This window comes from Ischnura elegans, chromosome 10 (assembly GCF_921293095.1).
Source record: "Ischnura elegans chromosome 10, ioIscEleg1.1, whole genome shotgun sequence".
NCBI classification, from domain to species: domain Eukaryota; kingdom Metazoa; phylum Arthropoda; class Insecta; order Odonata; family Coenagrionidae; genus Ischnura; species Ischnura elegans.
The window spans coordinates 8,674,590-8,699,415 of record NC_060255.1 but is presented as its reverse complement, the minus strand read 5'-3'; the positions used below and the strand labels follow the sequence as shown (position 1 = coordinate 8,699,415).

At 37.9% G+C, this 24,826-nt stretch overlaps 1 protein-coding gene and 1 long non-coding RNA gene across 3 annotated transcripts in view; one reads left to right on the top strand and one right to left on the bottom strand.

The window, feature by feature from the left end:
• Positions 1 to 13,648, bottom strand: part of LOC124167357 (saccharopine dehydrogenase-like oxidoreductase) — a 29,390-nt gene extending 15,742 nt beyond the window's left edge. The window contains exons 1-6 of one of the 2 annotated variants that reach the window (XM_046545364.1): positions 13,458 to 13,648; positions 12,874 to 13,065; positions 12,664 to 12,775; positions 12,484 to 12,559; positions 9,221 to 9,350; positions 376 to 431 (exon numbers count right to left, since the gene is read on the bottom strand). In XM_046545364.1, coding sequence (XP_046401320.1) covers positions 376 to 431; positions 9,221 to 9,350; positions 12,484 to 12,559; positions 12,664 to 12,775; positions 12,874 to 13,051 — 552 coding nt within the window. In that variant the 5' untranslated portion in view covers positions 13,052 to 13,065; positions 13,458 to 13,648. Of the gene's footprint in view, positions 1 to 375; positions 432 to 9,220; positions 9,351 to 12,483; positions 12,560 to 12,663; positions 12,776 to 12,873; positions 13,066 to 13,174; positions 13,288 to 13,457 lie in introns of those variants that run through there. The other variant, XM_046545365.1, reaches the window with a different exon arrangement.
• Positions 13,649 to 13,782: 134 nt separating this feature from the next.
• Positions 13,783 to 19,098, top strand: LOC124167358. Its single transcript, XR_006866669.1, has 2 exons — positions 13,783 to 14,499; positions 17,651 to 19,098. It is a non-coding gene; the product is annotated as an uncharacterized LOC124167358 (long non-coding RNA).
• The last annotated feature ends 5,728 nt before the right edge of the window (positions 19,099 to 24,826 follow it).

The window sequence follows — 24,826 nt, the reverse complement described above, 5'->3', positions numbered from 1 at the left end:
CATCCTTCTTGTCTTCTCAACGCTTAAAAATGAGATGAAATATGAAGCCTTGGTGGACACTCATAGCGGACAGTGAGTACAAGGGCAAAGACGCACATCTTGCATTGTGATAATTAAATACATTTAATGGGAATTTAAATAATAGGTGAAATAAAGTTTTAAATAATTAAAACTCCCATATTTCAAATGCATACTCAGTCTTACACACTGAATGGACTGATGCTTGCCATATTTAAGCAGATTCCCCATCCAAAATTACGACAATTTACTTAATGATGAAATTCATAATACGATCCGTCCCACAGACTATAATATCTTAAAGGAACTTTCTAACTACATATGTTATTAAATTATCAAAATAAACCATTGACTCACCTTCCGTGGTGCATCAGACCAAGATGTTAGGTATGACTCAACAGAATTCACTTGCCCTAGAATTAAAATTTCCTTCTTAGTAGACATGAAGATAATTTTCATATTACAAAATGTGACAAAAAATAAGCTTTTATAATTTAAATAGTGGGGATTTGAAAACTTTTCTTGCAACAAAGAAATAGAAAATGAAATGTATTATTCTGGGACAAGTGTGTCCCTTAGGATCATACATGATTATAAATATAAAAGTCTGAAATATTACAAAAAAATATGTGGATTTACATTAAACATCAATGTCACAGAATGCGACTTAATATACGACAAGATAGAACAATAAATACATGTGCGTGTATACAATATATAATGTCTGCGCTTAAGGCGCCGTATGAATGAATGAAGTAGTATATATATACTGTAGAACCCCGTATTTGCGTTATCGGAATTTACGTTTTCCCGCAAATTGCAAGTTTTTTTCTGGGTCCCGTCATATTTCCTATCTCTCCAATGTAAGTAGAACCCTGTATTTACGCCGTGTTTTTTTCGTTTTCCCGCCATGTGCATCACTAAGTGCCGGCTAAAATAAATTATTTGCCTACTAAAACAATAAATCGTGCATATCAGCCCTTAAAAACTGTCTTTTGGCTTCCTTTCGCGCATTTGTATTTAAAAATCCAAGAGAAAGAGACGCAATGAGAACTATTTTCGGGAAGAATTTGAATGTGGCGGGACAGAACGCCACTAACGTCGGAAAGTTGCACTACGTCATCTCGTTTTCTGTCAGCGGCGGAAAGTTTCACGATATGAAAGTAGGTGTTTTGAGCAATCGAGCTATGTAATAATTATAATGCAGGAACTCCTGAAGGAATGCTGACAATAATCATGTAGCCTATAATTTGATACGAGAGTTTGAAAGGAAACTAGACGTGCTGAAACGTGATAAATGCCGGAACTACAAAACTTGACCGACAACTGGGATCATTTGCGCTGACTTTATTCAACAGTTGCGTAGCGTAGATGGGTTAATTAAATACTTAAAAAACTTATTTAAACTTGAATTATCCCATTCACATAGCAGCGTATCGCAAACAACTGTAACTTTCAAAAATTATGAAGTCACACGACAGTTTGTACTACGCACTTGATCGCCGAGGAGTAGTTCAGATACTCGTGTGTTGGCAAGTTATCCTCAATTAGTACGGGAAATAGAATTTATCCTGCTTGAAAATGGAAATTCGAGGTGAAAAACAGACATTTTTAATTGACGAGAAAATGAAAATTTTTGAGCAAGTTGATTCCCACACCGGAACCCGCATCGATTCAAACGCTGGCGAAGCAATTCGAATGTTGACACTGGCAATCCGATCGGATTCGCAGTCTCAACATTCAATTCCGTGGTGAAAAATCGCGATACCATTGTAAAATATGCAAACCAGTGCGGACGTTATCAAAAATGAGAATATATGTGAAGAATCCCAGGTAAGAAGAAATAGAACGAATTCTAAAAGAGTAGTTTTTAGGTGCAAGATCATCAAATGTTCCTGCAAATGGTGTCATCTAAAGGCCTGTTTACATAGTACATTAACCCGTACAAATTAATGTCTAAATTATAAACACGAAAATGCACCGTGTATTCACCCAACTTGTGCGTATGCATGAACAGAAAATAGAACCTATTCAAATTTGGTTCATGCATTCCTAGTCGGATTTAGGAGCGGGGCCCCACCCAGATGCTTAAAAAATAGACAAAATTTGAATACGGTTATCACAGGAGGATCTATGGGGGGGGCATGTGCCCCCCCCAGACACTTAAAAAATATGCAAGATTTTTAATACGGTCCAGTTATCATTGCGTTCGTTTTGTATAACGTGGTATCATTGTGCCCCCCTCCAGAACAAAATCCTGGATATGGCCTTGCTTGTGCACCCCAGAAAGAAACCCTGGATCCATCCCTGATGGTCATCATTACGTTCGCTTTATTTTGTGTATTACTCAAGGAGGCTCAATCATTTAATTCAATAAGAATATCTTTGATGTAAAAAGAAAGAGAATTTAGTAAAGTCATTGTTATATCTTGTTTTTAATCTCAATTAAGACAAGATCTTTTGCCTGTCAGGCCCCCTGTGCCCCTCCCAGAAAGAAAAATCCTGGATCTGCCCCTGCCTACATTCGTACATTTCCTGTCCCGTTCCGGTCCACAAAAATCATTCATGCAAGCAGACATTAATGTATCGTGTAAACAGGCCCCAAGGCCCTTGAGAAAAAGTATTTCCCCAGAAGATTGGGAATCGAAGATTCCACGGCATCTATAATGGTTGGTTGGATAGATTCAAAAATAGGTAGTCTTGTATACAAGATGGCGAGTGGTGAAAGCAAAGATGTTAACATAGAGACAGCAACTTAGTGGAAAGATTCTGAATATATTAGACTTCTGGAAGGTTACAGCCCAACAGATGTTTTTAATGCAGGCAAAACAGGATTATTTTTTAATTTTTGTTGCCAGCTGTGCTTCAGAGGGAAGCAATGTTATGGAATAATGCTTAGTGAACAATTAAAAAATTAACATTTCCAAAGCCAGTATGTGAATAAAAGTGAATACTTACAAACCCAAACTTCATACCAAGAAACAAACCACACATCTCTCCCTTTCCACCACATACCGTATTTTCCGGCGTATAAGACGACTGGGCGTATAAGACGACCCCCAACTTTTTTGTTAAAATATATAATTCATGCTATACTCTCCGTATAAGACTACCCCTTTTCCAACGCACACTACCGGTAAATAAAAAACATCAGATTTGATTTCAATATAGAAATTTTTAATTAATATGCTTATGACATCATGGCATGACATGATAGCATGAAAACGGTCACTAATAAACATAAGTCAGTTCCTCATAAAACATATAAAACTAAAACAGTGCAAGTGGATTAAACTTTTCCTAAAGCAGTCTGATACAAGGAAGTTAACAAACGATAGAGAGAGCTCGCAAGTCACTGCGAGTCAGCAACGCAGTTTCCATTTAAAAACCTTTAAAATCCTCCTGTTCGTCATTTGATATCATCAGTACATCAATAACGTCTTGTTCTACATTTGTAAGGCAATCATCATATGGATCAAATTCCGTATCAGATGGTGTGGTCTCAGCTTCGACTTCCTCTTCATTTTGCCACAAGTAGTCGTCCTCCATACCATCTAACGAATTTGATATGCCACACTTTTTGAAAGACTTGATTACTGTTTTTGCATCAATGTCATTCCAGGCTTTTATAACAAATTTGCACAAAACATCCAACTGTGGAGCACGCATGTTTCCTCCTTTTGTGAATGACTTCTCACCGCTAACCATCCACTCATTCCACTGTTCTCGAATGCGATCTTTAAACGGCTTATTTAGGCACACATCCAGTGGCTGTACCAATGATGTCAATCCTGCAGGAATAACTGCTGAATCTGTATTTAGTCTCGCAAGCCTTTCCTTGGTGCTGGGAGTTAAATGAGCCCTGAACATATCCCACACCAGTAGGCTACGTTTTTTAATAAGTCCACCTGGTCGCCTGCTCCATACGTTATCAAGCCATAGCTTTACCCCTTCTTCATCCATCCAGCCTTTTTCATTCACATGTACAAAACAACCAACAGGGAACTTGAGTTTCGGCATTGTTTTTCTTTTAAAAATAACCATTGGTCTCAGTTTGGCGCCATCAGCTGTGCAAGCTAGTACCACTGTAAAACTGGACTTCTCATGTCCTGTTGTTTTAATTAAAATAGTTTTTTCACCTTTTAGATGGACAGTCTTATTTCCAACCATATCAAAATTCATTGAGGTTTCATCCATATTTCCGATACTATTTAACGCATAGCCATGTTTATTGCGCTGTTTTATTACGTATCGATGGAAGTTATTTAATTTGGCATCAAGATCTGCAGGTAATTTCTGTGCAATTTTTGTCTTTTGCCTCAGTACTGCCTTTTGCTTCGTATGTCAGTGTTAAAGCCAGTTGTCTGATTTATATTCCGTGCTCACGCGCCTGTTAATGCATTGCATTCACAACTGTCCTCTGCTGATTGTGTTGAAGTGCCTCCGACCGTTGGTTTAATTGTCTTGCTTGGTTCTCCCTTGGCCTCCTTTTAACATGGAAGTTCACAAAGCCTGGTATGTTAGATCTCAGCACTGGGTTAGGGTTAGGGTTCTGCAAATGTGTGAAGTGTTTGTTCAGTGCGGCCACCCCTCCTCCTTGCTGCCACATTCCCGGCGTATAAGACGACCCCGACTTTTTAAAAAAGATTTTAGGTGCTAGAAAGTCGTCTTATACGCCGGAAAATACGGTACTTCCCGGGCGTGCAGGCTTTGAACAGAATCATCAAAAGCCTTTTTCCGATTCTTTCTAACAATGTCACTACTGGAAAAATCTTCTCTAGCTGTCCATCCTTATCCTTCCGTCAGCCGCCAAATCTATCTTCCATTCTCAAAACGACTAAACCACTCTCAAGGTTCACCACCCGTACTAGCTCTTTACCTATCCCTTGCCAACGACCCCGGTGCAAAACGTGTGCTATCCTCATTACCCAGCCACTTCCTAACAAATTTCTCACTTTTCCGCTTCCTTCCACTCCATCCCCCACCTGTACAACCAGTAACGTAATTTATATCCTTTTATGTAATTCCTGCCCCGCCTTCTACATTGGTTTAACCACCACCTCACTCAACCTACGGATTAACAACCATCGAGCTTCTTGCAAACCCACTTCCCAATCTGCTTCGCTTCCTGTCCCTACCCACGCCTTTTCCCATAATTTAGAATTTGATGACTGCTTTCACATAGGAATACTTGCCTCTCTCCCACCCTCCGCCTCACCGCTAGAATTAAAAACGCTTGAATTGTCTTCCATTTGGCTACACCAAGCATTCAACCCGCCTGGCCTTAACAGGGCCCACTGATCTCCATAGCCTTCTCCTATCCCCCATCCTCTCCCTTCCCCTATCTTATCCTAATCTCCTCAGCCTTTAGGCATCCTCTGTCTTCGTCCTCAGTCTCTTCTTGCCTCCCTCCCGACGAAGAAAAAATTGCGCTTTCCTGGTTAGTACGCTCAATTGCTTGACGTGACGCAACCCGCAATTCGTTCTCTAGTGTCTTCTTAAGGGTCGCAAACGTCTGAATTCATGATTTAATTTATTATCATTAGTCATTTACATTCTTCCATTCATTCCACATCTCTTTCTTCTACCGTAATTTATCCAAATGCATTTCTGAATTCTTGTGACGTGATGAAAAATAAAATGCGGCCATTTTTCGGGAATGTCTGACTATGAAAAACTACAACCAATAAGAAGCCCCAATTTTCCCCACCCCGAGCTCCTCACCTTCTGTTGCCTTTGGAGCGCTTGGGAGTGCCCACTGCTGCGCACAAAGTTCGTGAGTGGGCAATAGGTCTCTGAACACCTATTTAGGTAAAGACGTTTCTGAAAAGTAGGTGTAATTATTAAGCTAAAAGTTGTAACAATATGGCTGTAAAGTCATCTATTTTTTTATTATGAGCATTTTAAATACATCTTACAAGCCATCAAGGAAAAACGTAATTCGCACAGCCGCCATCTTGAATGACGTCAGCTCATGCAATAGTGTTGTTCTTAACCACCTTGACCGTGCACATTATTGAAGTTTACAGTGGAGATCTTGTGGTTATCACGCCCTATTTTTCGTGTCGTAGTTATTCCTCGATATGTCGCAGCGTATAGCATCACGTACTGCATTGTGCCTAAGTGCAGAAATACGACTAGAAATGCTCCAAAAAAAATATCTTCATACGGTCACCCAAGACGTAGAACGAAGATTGGTTCGGATGAGAAAGTGCCGACGTATGTGAATGAATGAAAAAAATGAATTCTAATATTTACGCATTGTTTATCAGATTTGACACAATCCTATACCTACTCATCTTCACCAGTGGAAAGTATTTTCAATTGCTGGCTTTATCCACTTCGAGGGGATCTCTGTCCGACACTTTTTGAAAAATTTTATTCCTCAAGGAGACTAATGCAACAATATAGAGCTACATTTGAGAATTTTTACTTTAAAAAATAAAATATATATTTTTAAAACATACCTTTCTCGTGTACTATTTGTAACTATCCTTACGAGCAAAAACAGGTCAAATATTTTTTAAGATCTCTTAGTTTCCATAAGGTGAGGTGGGGTAAGTGCGACTGCGGAATAAGTGCGACCCCCCCTTCAGGTAAATCGTATTTCCGTTCTCGAAGCAGGTGGCGGTCGCGCAACATATTCCATACATTGTTATGAAACCAGAGCGAACGACTTTGTAATACTTATCCCTTAATTTCTCGTTCCACATGCTTAGGAAATATACCCGTCCGTTCATCTCGTAGTCTTAATTGGTTGTGAGGAGAGTCTATACCGCAGTTCCCTCTGAATCAACGCATCGGAAGTGTTAGGTAAGAACTATGTCTTGTTTTCTCTTCTTCATGGATTGGTTTTCCTTGCTTTACTTTAAATTTAGGAACTCGGGTCATTATATTTAGTTTAGATGGGGGGTCGCACTTTCCCCGTCGTAACCATTATTCATTCCTACCTTCCGGGGCACACACGAGCTCGAACGATACATTCGTTTTGATTGTGCATAATTTGCACGCAACCAATGGCAGTCTAAACATATGTTTAGACTGCCAATGGCGTTGTCAGCGTAATCTTCTCGTCCGACCCTATTAAATGTTATTTCATTGTTAAATTTCATAAACACATTTAATATGTATTTTACAAGAGCCGGTGATATTATATTTCCATAGCTATGCATCTTCACTCCCCGGCTTTCAGCATGCACGTAGCAATATCGGTTGCTTATGTAAGTAAACATTGCTGCCGCTGTAATTTTCGGCAAGTTTCCGGTGTCAGCCTCGGTGAAACCAGGTTCCGTGGCGTTTGCTTTTTACGATAAAACTTCCGAAAGATAAATAAGAAATAAAACCTCACTTAAAGTCGTTAAATAAACCGAGAAATTTGGTGACAATGCGCAACGCCACTGGATTTCCCACACGATTGCATGAGCTGACGTCACTTTCCGGCTGGCCAATGGAATTACGTTTTGAAGTGGGTGTGTTTTTGGAACTGTTTCGGTCATTTCTTTTGCAAATTCTTAAGAAAATATGTGAAATAAATGCGTTAAAGTGGCCTTTATGACAATTTTACTATATTTTACGATTTTTAGTTAGTATTTGAAGGGATATTAAAATTTTGTCCAGAGACCTATTGTTGCTATTGCACGAGTTATCATGATGAAGAAATGAGTCAGACAATTTCCACATTATCTAAAGCAGTACTGTTCCATAAACTCGACGTCGTGCGTATTTACTTGACTACTGTTGCGGGAGCAGACGATCCTCAGGATCTCCATGCGAAGCTTGCTTGCATGCGAATGTTGCTTAAAAATAATTGATCTCGGAACGAAAGCAGACGACATTAGACAAATTTTGAAAGTAAATTTCAACTGTTTTATATAAAATTTTCTTGTAATTACGTCGTAATCTAATAATCTTGCGTGTCATCAGTCGATATATCGATCGATTTTACAATCGAAATGGTATCATTCCAGAAGGGAATGTCTACGGCTGTTGCCGTAATTTGAAAGTCAATATAATTTTGCCCAATTTTTATGATGTTTAAAAAACCAGTTGACTTACTCCGGGTTGTTGTTATATTCTCCGAGTACGCTGTGAGAAAGAAAAATGACTTGTCTTCCCTTGTCTGAGCTTCACTCGTCCTCGTTCTGTAAATATATACAGGATAAATCACGGGAGATAGACGCCGTAATCATGAAATCGTCTCCGGGATGTCCATGAAAAATTGCGATTTTTATTCACATGGTATTGTTTTTCATGGTAGCGCTCATTTTCTTGATTTTAAATGTGAAAAGAGTTCAGGAAGGCGATCCTATGAGAACTACCGATAGTAATTGTAATTATGACGACTTTTTCACTGATTGCAATAACCCCGACTGCTATTATTTACTTTCCTCGTTAGTACGTTTTCCTGGTTAGTACGTTCATTTTTCGTGGTCCCTTCAGAAACGTACTAACCAAGTTCCACTGTATATATATTTTTTTTTTTTTAAATTGTATGACAACTGATTCCATATCTCGCAAGAGGTGATATAGAAAGACCTAGCGTAAATAGATGTTTGATAGTGTGGTATGTAAAGTTCTTCCATGTGGAATGTTGGACGTTTATTTGTTCTAGCATTATATTGTACATTTTGGTGTATATATTAGGGAAGTTCTGTCGTTATTAACTTTTACATAAATGTTGCCTTATGAAGTAAGTGCCTATCTTGTATTTTTAAACATCTTAGTTTTTCAAAATATGGTGTCACATGTTCATAATATGAGATGTCAAAAATATACTTTATACAGGAATTCCGATCCTCTGCAGTTTCAGATTTAGTTAATTTGTAAGGTCATACTATACCACACAGCAATAATCTATATGAGGGAAAATAAGTGTGTCGACTAATTTTTGGCAAAGAGGGACGGGGATAAGGTGTCTACATTATATGGAGTCTTAAAGACCCTATGCGAAACGGATTTTGTGTTCGATCCATGATGATAAGGTTTTATTTAGTGTAACTTTTAACCTAACCAGTTTAACCTCATCAATTAAAAAAAACTCATGGATATGTAACATAGATTAAATCAGCTCTCAATTAGTCAAAACCAGGATTTCTCCATAAGCTGGCACATTACAAGAGGGCTCCACCTTGCTCTTTATATCAGCTTCTCATGACAGCTACTAATACATCAACCTTTGTACGAGTTCTATAATCAAGCTCACCTTTGAATTTCTGAGAGAAAAAGACAACACCAAGATCAGCTGGAATACTGTCAAATCCACAGGCACTCACAATGTAAACCCCTTTCTCTTTGGCAGCAGTGTGATATTGAAGTTGCATGCGCTCCATATACTGAAAAAAAACCACAGGTGTTATCCTTGGTGAGACAGCAAAATAATACTAGACAGGTAATGTATAAATAAAAAGGCGTAAGTATTTAGAATGATGAAAACAATTAAAAAGGCTAAACACAGGCTTAGAAACACAAAGGCAAAAAGAGTTAACCCTTACCCCACTAAGGCAATTCCATTTTTAGATAAGATACGTAGGATTGTAAGAGATAAGGGAGAAAAACAACAGGAATAAGACACGTGGATGAAAGGAAATTCAGTGGCTTAGGATAGCTGAAGCCATTTTTGAATGGTTTTAATATCCTAACATTAATGAAGTCAGCTGGGATTAAGATGCCACCAGTAAGCGTGCCAATGCTTTGGCAACTGGCTGAAGAATTCAATGCAGCAAACCTTGTGGCAAGAAATTGGCAGTTGAAGAGTTTTACTGCTAAAATTCATCTTTTTATAACTTTTATGGGGGATGAGATGACAAGAGAATGGTGCAGGATGTGAAGATTACCATCACTATTAGGAGTTTATATGCCAGCAATATTATCTCCCCAATTACCCATGGCATTAATTGTACCTACTGGTCTTGTACTAACTGGCTTGTTGGTCACATGAACCATTTACTCCAGGTAATTTGAATATCAAATAATTTTGTATTGAAATTCAAAGCAGATGCGATTTCAAGAAATATTTATAGATGATATTAAGCTCTGACTCATAGGAGAGATTACACACTACAACAGAAAATAGTTCTTAAAAAAAAATACTTGGAGAATTAAAAAAATTGTGAAAGGCTGCTTATGTTCAATAAAGATTTAAATATTATAGAGTTCCAACTGCTTTCAAAATTATAAAAAAAACTCACATTCTTCATGCCTCCTAATGCTTCAAAAACTTCACATTCATCATACTAACCTCCATTTTGGCCATTTCTCTTTTTTCCACGCAATGGCCACTATAAGGCACATTTTAATGTAACTTATCCAATTTTTTCATACCTAGCTATAACCAGAAGTAGAGATCCAGAATAATATTTTCCTCCTATGGTTAACATTGTTACATGACCAATTATGTACTTAAAAAGTTATTTTTAAATAATTTGTTGGATAAATTATTTAAAAAGTTATTTTTAAATAATTTGTTGGATAAATTATTAAATAAAAAATGTTAATTTAAATTAGGAAAATAAATTAGTTTTCACGGAGGTCAATTTATTTGACAAAGACCCTAAAAGATTCTCCATTTAAGCATTTAACCTTTTCCCTACGAATGACAAAAAAATGTAGCAGGACGTTTGTTGACCCGGGAGATTAAAGCTGCAAATTTTTCTCTGAGATTTTTCTACGCAAGTGATCGAATGCCTAAAATATAAGTTTCCTTCCTTGTTGGTCAACCCTTCCGTGGTTGAAAAGTGTTCTCTTTGGAGGGTAATTATAAAAATTTTGGCCATAAATAGAATTGAATTTATAACATTTTTACTGCTATCAGACTACCTTCACCACCTACTAAAGAATTGTCAGACGCTCAAGAACCAAGTGTAACATAAAAAAAAAATTCACACACGCCATTTATTCTTTTATTTGGACCTGATACAGAAGCAAAATTTAGGAAGGAGCCTTAGAAAAAGGCCACAAAAATTACTGCCTACGAGATCTTTGTTGTGTATGTAATCTAGCTTGTGTTTTGTGTTAGGATACACGGCTAATCAGCATGTTTTTGCTTTTCTGTTTTCATCATTCTTTCTTTTGAATAAAAGATATTGCCAGCTCCACACGCACGGCTCAGCTCATCCGGCTTAGCTCAGCGAAATCACTCAGAGCAAACCCATTCTTAATGAGAAGCTTACGTCGACCTCTCACCATCTGATACAAGGATTGTAAGCTCAACTCTTTTAGTGCGGCGAGCTGATATATAGTCTCTGACGTAGTCCATTATTTAATTTGTTATAACTTATTACATTTCTTTAACTTATTTCAGGAAACATAACAATATTTTTCAATGTTAACCAGTTTAACCTCATCAATTAAAAAAAATCATGGATATGTAATAAAATAGCTTTGTATTGTTTATTTTTTTGTAGTTGCTACCTTTCATTAAAATACCTTTCATACCCTCGCCAGTACCCCAGGAAAAAGAATAGCACTAAGATGGTTAAGAACACTTGAGAGAGTCGGCAAGCGCTGAAGCATTTAATGGAAAAATTTCTAGCAAAGCAGATAATTACCGAATTGATTTTGGCACATCAGAAAATTCCCGAGTTGATAATCGTGGCTCCACTTTGGAAGGAGGTTAATTTGTAACAATTGAGGATGATTTGTTTGACGACTAGGACGATAATACAGCAATTACTCATGTTTAGTAATCGATTACGTTAAGAATTTTGAATTTTTTACAGAGAAAAAAATCCTATATATATAATTGATATATTTTGACTCAGTTAATTAAATATTACTACAGCTTTATTAGATCATCAATGGAATGGGAAGGAACGTAACGACGAGAATACACCAATTCCATGAGATGGCACAAACGTTGACAAGAAGGTGATGATGGTAAAGGCTTTCAAATTTCTTGTTCACTAAGAACGTATTATAATATTCTAGAGAGGGCATTGGTCTCATCCACAACCCCATTCCTAGCACGGGTCACTAACTTTGTCATTTATGAGCTCAGTGAGTAGAACCACAAGCAAAGAAAACCGAACACAACCAAATACACGCACCATATATGAAAGAGGTGGTGACAACAACAGCGTATAACTTAAACCGGGGGTCCCAGGCTAGATGATCCCACCATTCAGCTGAGCCGTGGTGACACCTCTACATGGCAAGATCTGCCACTAGGATGGCTGATCCCAGGCACTGAACCAAACGTGTAGGACATTGATGTAAAACGATACCCAACATTGAATTTTAACTAACACATTCTCGAGGTGACAGAAAGACAGGTGATAGGTGAATGTCAAAGAAAATGCAAGCGTTGTGTGATGAGGTTTGCTTCATTACTTCTTCATCGCTTTGTCAGACAGTGCATGGCCCTGGCATTATCATGACATGTAGCAAACACATAGCTATCAACGGGTTGTCCTAGCTGTGAAATAAGACGTTTCGTGATGCACTAACTTGTCTGTCATTACAACTTACCTGGGGTTCACCACTAACATCAACATGGTGAGCTCCTCCCTCTATACAGGCCTTAACCACTTGTTCGCCAAAGAACCTATTATAAAATAAAATAGAGAGATTCCAAAATAAGACTAAAAACTAACTCATTGGTATGATTTGTTTTAATATCACTGTAGGGCTTCATACGAAATATCTTACCGGTATGGCCCCACGCAGTTGACCACCACTCTGGCATGGGCGGCCATGCTACGAAGACTGTCATCATCGTTAACATCAGCAACGACAATCGACACCTTACTCAAATCTTGGCCTGAAAAGTTGAAAACCATTAATTACAAACATTTAATACACATGAGCACTTACACTAGCGTAGTCTACGCTATGCAGCAGTCCGTAGATTATTCACACCTGACTGTTCCGACTGAGTCTTCAGCAATTGTTCTAGTTTTGCTTTACTACGTCCTGCAATTCCCCATGAAAGAGACGGTCTCTCCTTCATCAAACCAATAAATTCCTTCACAGCATGCCGGCCAGTAAAGCCTGTTGCTCCGAATATAATTAAGTCGAGGCGATCCGGGGAAGCCATAGTGACGAATTTTCCTAGGAAATAAAACGAATTAAAATTAGGCAGTTACATCCGAACGTAAAGCGAACAAATTTACTGACAAAACCGCGAGGTGACGTCCGCAGACTACGCGTATATACATACATTACGAGGCATGCAGCAATGTTGAAATATAATTGCATTTTAATTCAACATCGCTGGTTCGATATAATAATTCACGGTCAACAACACACTGGTTAAGGAAATTAGAATTGATACGTTGAAGATGCATATAGGACGATGCCGGTACAGCAGACAAAATCAACTATCCCAACCGCACCATTTGACACCGTCCCAACGACGGTAACAGGAAAGTTAAGGAATTTACCCAAGACATCTCTTAATACCTGTCAGAGGAAATGACATAAATGAAAACGGGATAACTTACGTGATTATAATGGTTCAAGTTATCACACTTCTGATTTGCTACCGCTATATTATCCGCCTTGACTATTCCTCAATGAAACGCATGAACACGGACTCCACCAACTCACTTCTTCAAGATCAAGACACCGTGAAGTATCAGCACCATTCACACGGTAGAAGAATAAAAGTCACACGAGAAATTTTTTTTTGTCTCCGCCCCAACGGACCGGCGTATGCAACTACTGGTGGGGTGCCGGCTGGTGCCGGGGTATGTAACGCGATGTTGCCATATCACCCTTGGCTTTCGTTGAATAGACGATGAAGACTTTTGGATCGTTAACCAAAGCCGCTAATAATCACCTTTTATTTGATATATGAATTACCTGCATGCCTTTAAATTCATTTTTATATCGCCTTTTAGTCTTTCGCAATGCATAAATGAAGGATTTTCGAGTATTCACTGTAAATTTAAATTGTCATTTATAAAACATGCAACATATAATGACCTTGAGGAACCGCAGATTTGAAAGTCATGGGCACGAGCGGCATGGATATTATAATTACGGGTCACGGGTTCTAGCCATATGATCCTTGAAAAAAAATGTATTGAAAGGAAGTACTCATTTACCACAATTGGTTGGTAGCCTTAACGCATTTTTTTGTTCGATGAGTAAAAATTAACGCCACCTCATCTATTCTTGCTTTTGTTCGCATAACTCAAGCGTAGATTCCTTTCAATCGGACGTTCCAATTGTCCGTAATTAAGTGAAGAATTATTTTTCGGAGCAATTGCTAGACTGGTGTGCGAAGCTGCCAATACCATTACCACGGATATTACCGGAGCCCTTTATTGACCATTGTCATGGCTATTTGTTTCCAATATCACGTAAAATGTTGTCCTTCATTGCGTAGTTTATGCACGGGGAAAGGGTCGGCGTATATCCTCCCAGAAGGCAAGCCAAATGTCGTAGCCTGGTCATAAATCTATCATCGGACGCCGCCGTAACGCAGAGATTGACAGATAGTAGTTCACCTGTACGAGAATTGAAGCACACTTTACAGCGGTGGATTAATTCTCCTGAGAAAGACTGCATCCAGTGGCGCAGCGAGGGGGGGGGGGGGGGTTTGGGGGTTAAACCCCCCCCCAGAGCTCAGAGAAATTTTTAAACTTAATCCATTTTACTTAATGGATTAGTATTACTTATATTAAAGTCTTAGGATATATCAAATATCCCTCATAAAGCTGTAAAACTCCGCCATTTGGAACCATTAATCTTAAAAATTTTCTGGAGGAGGGCCCCGCAACTCCCACTTACCCTGGCGGGTATGCAATACCCCCGACACCCCAAAGTATTAGTTGCTCCAAAACCCCCATAATTTTTGGCTGCGCCCATGTCTGCATCAGTGCCATATCTGTATCTATTACTTTCCACTTTGAATTGCTAATATCCACCAGTCTATCAAAATCGTCGTTTAATATTTAATTTAATTTTAATGATGAATGGTGCCTAAACATTTTTGAGAAATTGATTGGAAGTCCATTTGTGTCTTATCATATAATTTATTTTTTGTTCGAATGAGGCTTAAAATTACCTATTACTCTAAGTTGACAAGCCTTTTTCCCAAGGGTTGATTCGTGAAGTCACGGTCCTTAAGGACCATGCGTTAAGTTAATATAGTGAAAAGTAGTGGCATAGCTAGGAATATGCTTTTGGAGGATGGATGGGTCTGGGGGGACAACCTCCCCCCACACAGGCAATGGTAAAATTTCTGAAAAATGACATGCCTGGAAATACATTTAACATTATTTTGGCACTTAAAGTTTGGGTTTCACTCGTAATTCTGTGGGAATTCATGGCAGGGAAAACATTAGTTTACTATAAAATTTTCTGAAGCTTTGGGGGGGGGGGGATGTATCCCCTCATCACCCCCTCCCCCTTGTTATGCCACTGGTCAAAAGGGTACAGAATTGGGCTGGTCCACCAAGATCCATAGTTGGACAGATGGCCATGCACATACTCGAGAATACTCTCATATTATGGATGCCCTACCAGCCAGTGGCGTAACTCTAAGGAATATGCTTTGGGGGGATAGTGGAGGCTACCCCCCTCATCCTAATGGGGATTTCAGGAAAAATTTTGAAAAATAACATGCCTGAAAACGCATTTTACATCATTTTGGCACTTAAAATTTAAATTTTAGCTAATGCAGTTATTAGATATCAAATTCAGACAAGATTTTCAAATAATTTTTTGATTTCTCTGAGGCTTTGGGGGGGATACTTCCCCAAATCCCCCCCATTTACGCCACTGCTACCAGCACATCATATAGGTTCTCAAGAACTATATATACTTTACAAGAATTATGCCAACCTTTATCCCCTTTATCTCCATTTCAGTGTCCCTGTTGGTAGGAATGATTGTTGTATGTTATTGAATATTTTCTTTGGAATATTATTGTAATAGTTGAAAATAGTGTATTTATATATTATTTTTATGTTTTTTTATTTTTCTTTTGTAAAAATGTTTTTGTAATGCAATAAGTTTTAAAAATAATCATTGGGATTATTAATCTTTGTATTGAAAAATATTTTCTCTTGGGTTATTCAGACTACAAGAAATAAATAAAGAATAACTAGTTGGTAATATTGAACCCCACGTCCAATTGCTGGGTCATGTCTTTATTTTTTGCTGGTGAGGCAGTCAGAAATGTTGACACAATGACCCAATGAAGACAGTTTAAATGCCTGTTTACATGGCACGTTATTAATGCATGAGAGATGAATAAATGGACACAACTTGGAATGGGAGAATTGAGTCTCTAAGGGTGCTTTCCAATCACCTTGCGCAGATTAGCTCTCATCGCAACAGATTGAAACACACTAGCGTGCACGAACAATGGTGCAGGATGTGTTCCCATCTGTTTAGCGCAGATGACGTCACACCTGCAATTGGAACACGCTTTGAGCTAAACAGTTTAAAACAGATCAGCGCAGATACGCGATTGGAAAGCACCCTAAGTGTCTTGAAAAAAAGCTGCATTAATTTTCAATTCATTAGGGTGCTCGGGGTACCAACAAAAAATTTAATCTTGATGGGACAGTGGAACATGGCAGAAAAGGATTGAAATCAGGGATTGTGGATTAGGAACAAGAATGAGACGGTGATATAGCAAGTGAATACATGGGAGGAATAAGCTATTGACCACAAACAATGGGTCAAAGCATAACTAAAGGTATAATTATGGATGGAAGAGGGACACAGGGAAATACAAAATACATAGATTGTGTTCATCACTGCAAGACAGAGATTGAAGAACCTATTCAGAAACTCATCGTTTCCCATAAAAATTACCAGTGGGCTCTCAGCTTAAGGGTCCGTGCAGTAGGTCTGTAAACTCAAGAGTGTCCGACTCAATTTGACAAACAGTTCCATAGTGTACCATCTGGTTTAATCTCCTATTGTCATGGAGGTTGTTAAAGCTTGATGAGTAAGTACATAAATGATGTAGAAAGGTCCATAAGAGTAGAATACCGGGAATTATATAGCAGAGAATGATGTGCTACATGTGTGCAGGAAGGGTTGTGAAGAAGGGCATACCCAAGATCAAAACTACAGTCCGGCCGCCGAGAGTTGTCCGATGACAGCTAGAAGGAGTAGGGGGCAAGGTTGCCAGGTAAGAAATGGAAACGCCCACACCACACGTAAACAAAAGGGTTCCCTTAAGAAAGGAACCAGAAGGGACGACGAGCGTGAAGGACCCAAAGGAAGATTCCTTTGTTTTGGCGATTCGCAGAAAGGGCTTGTTTTGGTGGCTCAGGCTTGTTTCAGTGCTTCATATCCATGAGACAACGTTGTATGACTGGGCGAGGGTATGAGGTGCGTTTGGGGGACAGCAATTGGCTGCAAACCGTGCAGGCGCAGGGTTCTCCGCCCCTCCTTTTGAACTGTCATCGGACAACTCTCGACGGCCGGACTGTAAAGGGGGGAAAGCCATGAACATTCAGATAGTAACATTTCAGCAAGGGAAAGGTGAATGAAACCAAAATTTTAAGAGAATTATATCATACAATAATACCAGTGCTTTTTGTTAATTATTACAATTATTTGCTTGAAAAAACGTAATACTTATTCCAGTTACATATTTTATACTATTACATATCATTTTCTTTGGGTTTGCAGCATTAAAAATTTATAACTATGTATATCATTCCAGGGTATGCCCGCATGGGTATGGATATACTGAAGGAAAGGCTGGAGACAGTTAACTAGAGTATTTTAACTTTGGAAATTGAAAAATGAGTATCAGAAAAGAGAGCATACAGACACTGATCCAGGCAAGAGGAAATTGGCATTGTGAAATGGATGACAGAATTATTGTTGGAAAACAAAGGTGGGAAGAAATGCTGAGTAGTATGGCTGGTATGATTAAATGGAGAAGTTGAAGAAGGCAGAGATATGCTCGGTACTATCAAGATGAAGTCCGCATTTGGTGGAAGAGGAGGAGGCACGTGTGTAGGAGCCAGATGAAAGTATAAGTCCACTCTTTGGTGTCGCAAAAAAAAACAATGGATGTGAGATACCCTGCCAACTATCTCTTTCACGAAAATGTGGAGCAAAATCAGACTCTCATCTCACGTCCAAGAGGACCCAGCCATTTAGGTTTGATTTCATTGAAGGCAGCACAGTCGGAGAAGGCCTTGAGGCCACTCACATATAAGTAATTATCAACATCATCCAAATGAGAAGAAAATAAAATCAGGAAAACAGAGATGGAGAAGGCAGCAATGAGCCTTTCTCTCTCTCAATGCAAATAAAAAAAGTCTTCTAGCAATGTGGTCGTCAGTGATAAAGCTAATACATGTTCAAACTCTACTACATTTATTGAAATATGTAATATGTACATCTAATCTGCTAATCCAGTCTTTTTATCTCAGAAGAAAGCTCTCTGTTGTCTGCTGTGGGATATTTTCAGAGGGAAATCCGTTTGGTACTATCGTTTTGTAGAATTCTAGGGGATGCTTCAAAAGTACACATGATATGCCATCTTATGCACCTCCATTCCATGAAGTTAGGGCTGTCACCAAACACTTGAGTAGGGGGACACCCACGAATCCATCATATATTTGAACGATGAAGATATGGAGATAGATTTCCTTGTTTGAATTTCCTCATCAGTCAACGAATGAAAACCCAGTTTAGGAAACCTATTTTTCTGTTCAGCAACAGAGGCTGCACAAACTTTGTTGGGATACTTTTTTCCCATATCAGGAAGGGAAAAACTAAAAAAATATTAATAATTCATGGTAAAACATTTATTAGATCATTTTAAAATGCAAGCTGAATGTTACAAAAATACTTCTCATGATAATGAACACAACTGAGATTGGTAACGAAACACCAATCATCAAATTATTTAATCTACTGATGCATTTATTTCCACTTGATTAGCTCCCAAACAAATAGCCTTAACTCCGCTCTCATCTATGGAGATAAATCAAAGTCAAAATTTACTTAACGGTACCATGGGCATTCTGATAGCTATGAATTCCTTTTACAATTATGGAACTCATAAAGCCATACAGACAATCTATAGAGATGATTAATTCCCACAGTCACTTAGTGACTGTTTAAATTATAAATAAAATCTGAATTGAGTATTGATTTTCTCTCAAAAAAGCATGAAAAATGACCAATGAACACATCTCTATAAATTACAACCTTCAATGGGAAAATACATTTTAGATTTCACCTCATCCATGCTTGGAAAACATTTTCAAAGTGTGTAAATATATTTACATTTAGATCCGACAATACATTAAAGCTAGCTGATGCATAAAAGGAAATACATAAGAGTATTACAAGCAAAGTAAAATGCTCTCGTTTATGAGAGGGTAAATTGGTACTAAAAGCACTTAGAACCCCTTTAAATCAGTTTTAACTAGAAATGAAGTGGGTTTCACAGTCAGCACAAAAGATAAATAGATAAAATAAAAAGATAAAATAGATGGAAATTTTTTGAGTTTAGGGCAGTTTCACCCTTTTCGTCATTATACCCTTTCTTTACCCATTCATTACTTGCATGCAGACTTGCTAAGAGTGCGGTATAAAAAATTATAGTAAGGCATTTACTTAATTGTATGTTCAGTTTAAAGTAGAAAAATAAAGTTCAATATATCTACAGCAAAATCTGTAGGTATAAGTGATATTTTTCAAATTATTTTCCATTAAATTTTGCAGTTTCAATGTGATAAACACGCTATCGATGAAAGACTGAGGTCATTAACAGAAATAATGTTCTTAAAAATTACATGATTATTTTCTTAAATACATATTGCATGCATATGTGTACATAGAAGACTACTAATTTTCATCGGATAATTATTTTCGCTAAAATAATTACATATATGAAAGTTGAAAGATCAAACACATCTTGACGTTAAATCGAAACTTTGAAGCACGTACATGGTGGAAGGGCTCCATATTTTTAATGAAAGACACTTTGTTTCTTCCACAAGTTTACAAAAATTTCTATTTTATTACAGACTATTTTATAACAGCCAAAACCGGTAATAAAATAGAAATTTTTATAAACTTGTGGAAGATACAAAGTGTCTTTCATTACTAACAAATCTTGACAGTTGGCTACATTGGATCCTCAACTGCAATTTGCGAAAAGTGGATAGTAACATGTGGATTGGCTACAAGTGGACAAATATAAATAATGAAGGAGGAACATGAACATGACTGCAAGTGCCAATGAATTAAGTAACATGCCTGGCAATTATTTTTAATTTCTAACTATTTAGTAAACTAGACTGAATTACCAGTTATAATGTTGAAAATCGCAAAATTTAATTCAGTGGAAAAATTTAACTAGAGAGTTTCATCACATTTTGTTGTGACGCCATTGTGAGGCTATACTTTTTAATAACCTTCATGGCTGTAATTTGGTTCCCTCAACCTCTGCTAAAGTATAGCATAGCTCTTTATTTACAGTGATTTCAATGGTTTGCATCCTTGGGGGTGAAAAGAAAATTTGGAAAAGCACATTGTTTACTGGATTTGCATTTGAGTGACTTTGTTTCCTCATAATCATGACCAAAGGCATTTGGTGTGGAAGGTGTTATCATGATGCACCGGATGCTCAACGGAAGAAAATTAGTTACAAGTCTAGCATTGTTTCTATGATACAAGAAATCAAATCGCCAATTCCTCTTAAAATATAGCTTTTACTTATTTCGGTCATTTTTCTTTCAATGAGTATGTATATCCTCATGAATGTAGGTTTTATATATTTTTGTAATTGCATATTTCTCTTTCACTAAGTGGTTACTACCTTACATAGATGTTGTATTATGTTGTATATTTAGAGAGTTTTTGTTGTTCAATAAACAGTTATTCTTCAATATCAATATCCTTCACTACCATGTAATAATTCCTATAATTACGTCAATGTACTGTTGGCTCACAGTAGTTCCGACAGAGGAGGTGTCATCATGTTTCTTTGCAAGCTCCACAGATATGGTTCTGATGTCGTAAGGGGAGGCTTTACCAGGAAAAATGCTGAATTTTACCACCAAATTACCCAAATTTACCACTTAAATTTGCAGATAGTTTACCCATTTACACACAGGATTGCCATCTTTTGCCATAATCCTACGAATTTAAAAAAAGGGTAAAAATGGGGTAATTTATCTTTTGTGCTGACTGGGTTTGTATAATTTAATTATCTAGAGGAAAAAAAGAATTTTATCGTATAATAATAAGTGGACTTTATTCATTATATCACAAACACTTCATTTAATGGATTAATTAAAAATAAATGTAAAAAAAACTTAAAGGCCATCAGTTTCAATGCTCTCAGAATCTGAAAACAGATGTATAACAACAATTAACATTCATTTTCTTACTTATGATTTCAGAATACATAGTCTGTTTAATAAGTACCCTAATTTATTTTTTCCAGAAACATATAAACATGTACATTATGAACAAGAGATGAACCTTTTGTCCTGGCAATTAAAATTATACAAAAAATCACAATCTAGTAAAGCACCACATAAACTGCAGATGACTCTAAGGAGTCACCCTCACAGTTGCAAAGACAAATAAATACCTATGGAAAAAGTTCACTGCCAAAGGATCACTTGCATTGGCAGTTGCTCAAACTGCTATCACCTGATTTTGATAAAGATTTACTCCATCAAGCCATCATTCTTCACAGCGAACTTTCTGAAGGGTCTACCAAAAAAAAGTGGCGTCATCACAGCAGTATGGATCTGCAATGATAACATTCTGTTTGGTAGACTGATCAAATGATTTTTTTGCTTTGAATTTTTTCCTTAGTCATATACACTATCACATCACAAAGACAACATATACAAGAATTACCAGAACAAATAGACATACATACATATTTATAAATCATATAAGAATATAAAAATTTATGAGAGGGCTAGGAGTGTTAACTCCTCCATCTACACATTTAAGAAACATGAGTAAAATATAATTGTGATTAGTGTGTACCACTCTCAATTACTTTCACAACCACCCCAATTTCAGCACATGAAAGCGACACCATTTAGCAAGTTTCCTACTTAAACTAATGGATATGCTTCATGCATGAATTCAGGACATCAGCCCAAGTACCAGCAGTGGTCTTTTTCTGCCAAGAGCCCACAAAAGTTGCAAAAGTATTTATTTGAATTCAAGTTAATGGTGGGATTCATGCTGTAATTCAAAAACCAATAATGCCACGATGCTGAAGTGACAATACAATTTATGTACTACTGATATAGACAACAGCAACGAATAGTGTTTTACGATTAAGGAATGTAATCCTTTGCCAGTGTTGAATATTCTCTAGATTAACTAGCTTCATTAACCCTTAATAGGTGGAGCACATGACTTCAGTTGCGACAGGGCTGGATTTTCTTGAATAATAATAATAATAGCAATAATTTTGTCTTTATTACAAGCGAATTTGCTGACTAGATTTCCTTTCTTACCACTTATGTGCTTATTTGAGAGTCACATACATCCATGCTGTGGATGGTGGTAGATCCATCAAGGCGCGATTCAAACCAGCAACCTCAAGGTTGGCATTACTGCGACACCACCAAGGCTGGCGGAGGGAGTTAAGAAGAGTAGGAGAAATTTTGAAGACTGAACAGGGTGGATTTGTGGAACTTGGAATATCCAGTAGCAGGAAAATGACAATGAGAAACGGGATTTCAAGATGAGTGAATGGTCCCTCTTGGATGGATCCGTACGCCCCAGTCACAGATGAAAATATGTACATAGCTCTGCAGGTGGAGATTGCAGCTATAGTTGCACAAGACATACCAATGGCTTTGATCTTAGGAATATGGCAAACACACCTAATGAACTAAAATGAAGATTATATTTGGCAAGGAAAAAATTGTATAACCTCTTCAAAGGTCAAATAAAAACAAACAAATTAGGTTATTTTTGCGTATGCAAATAAGTATACTGGCTCCCCGTATACCAGTGGACAGATGTTGGGAAAAAGTCCATCCCCGCTGGGATTTCCACTCGTACATTCATTCTGATGTTGTACATGGTATATGCTGACATTGCATTTAATAGAAAAATATGTAAAGGCATTGCCAATTAAATACCGTATTAGCGCATGTAAGAGACCTTTTTTCCCAGAAATTGAAGCCGAAAATTGGGGTGCATCTCTTACGCAAACTTCTTATCTCCCCCCCTCCCCTTCACCAGACGCAAGTCCAAGGGGAACTGATTGGCCTTGGTTTTCAGTGTGAGTCAATCATTTGAAACCCTAGGTCAAAAACAAGCGGCAGGCAGAGGAGTTTCTCCATTAGTGACGTATTTTTTAAATGCTCCTGTTTGCTTTTCATACTTGTAAGTATTGTGCCGTCGCGTCGGTACCTCATAAGTGAACATGGAAAAGATCGCGCGGGGCTTTTTGCTCCGGAGCGCATGCTAAATTTACTGCCATGAATGGGCATCCCATGGCATTTATACTGCAAATAGTAATCGCGTATCAGACGTAGAGAAATGCATAGTTTTGAAGGACAATACCTGGTTAACAGTCAACATCTGTCTCGCCGAGTAATTTCCATTACGCTAAGGACCTAATTTTTCAAAAATCATGTATCAAATATCATGAGGATTTTTGCAATTGAAAATTATATGTATTGGTGTCAAAACCTGCAGTTTAAAAAATTTGAATGAGTGTGTACATTGTTGGATTAAATGGTGGATAGATGAAATTAGAAATGCTTATAAGAGAAGAGCGCTGAAGGAGAGGTCATAGGGAAGGAGCGTGGTCCCTCCATCCTTCAAGTTACGAGGCTACGAGCGAAGGAGCAAGGGGAAAACACGTCCGATCTTGCATGTGACATCGTTGCCTTCAGAGCAAAGGGGCAAAGGCGCAGCAATGTGATATACGCAGTTTTTGTTGCCTGAAGTTTCTAGTCCGTCTTGTCTTGTTTGAATGCGATCATGCTGCGCTTGTTTCTTCCGAAATGGTCCTGTTTGGACTATGTTCGATAGTAGTAACCTTGTTGTGACTATAAATCTTTGGGTCAATAAATTAGAGCTTAAACAACTTATATGCTGTCAGATATGCATCGCATTAGGTCTCATTCTTTTTTGAACCTCATGCGTGTCATACAATCGTACAATTACTGAAAGCTTTCGAGACATCTTCGACCTCAGTCGGTGACTCACCTAGCATTTGGCCTCCAGAAGCTGGGAGAATTGAACTTGGTAGACCGAAAAAGGTCAGTTGGTGAGATGGGGTAGGGATGAAACACGTTTCCATTGTTCCTATGTAACTCGATATTTTCCTTTGAGGCAAGTGATTTACGGTCTGTGGGGCGTGTGCGCCGAGTGTGGTTCCGTGAAATCCACGACGTGGTTATTATCCTACAGTGTTGAGATTCCCCCATTGTTGTTCAATCTCTTGGGAAGGTTCATGCTATGTACCTGTCGTATTTTGCCTTAAAATTTTCCACGGCTGAAATTCTATTGCAATACTCCTACGAGAGCTTTTAAACAAAATTGATTGTGAGTAGGACAAGCATCGTAGAGCAATGGCATATGCGAAGAGAGGATCGGAACTCCTTCTACTACCTCTAATGGGATGTTGCATTCACGTAAGCATTGATTTAAAATTTCTGATTCAGATTCAATTCCTTCTACGAATTTGGATCCGGAGTATAGGGTGAAGGGCATTATCCATGGATATTTGGATCATAGGTAGTATCCAATCCGACCATCCCCAGTAAGCATCATAAGGTTAAGACTACAAGTGAATACCAACATATCTCCGAGCACCATACATATCGTATAAATTTAGCTGCAAAAATGCTGCATAAATTTTTAGTATTGAAAGAGG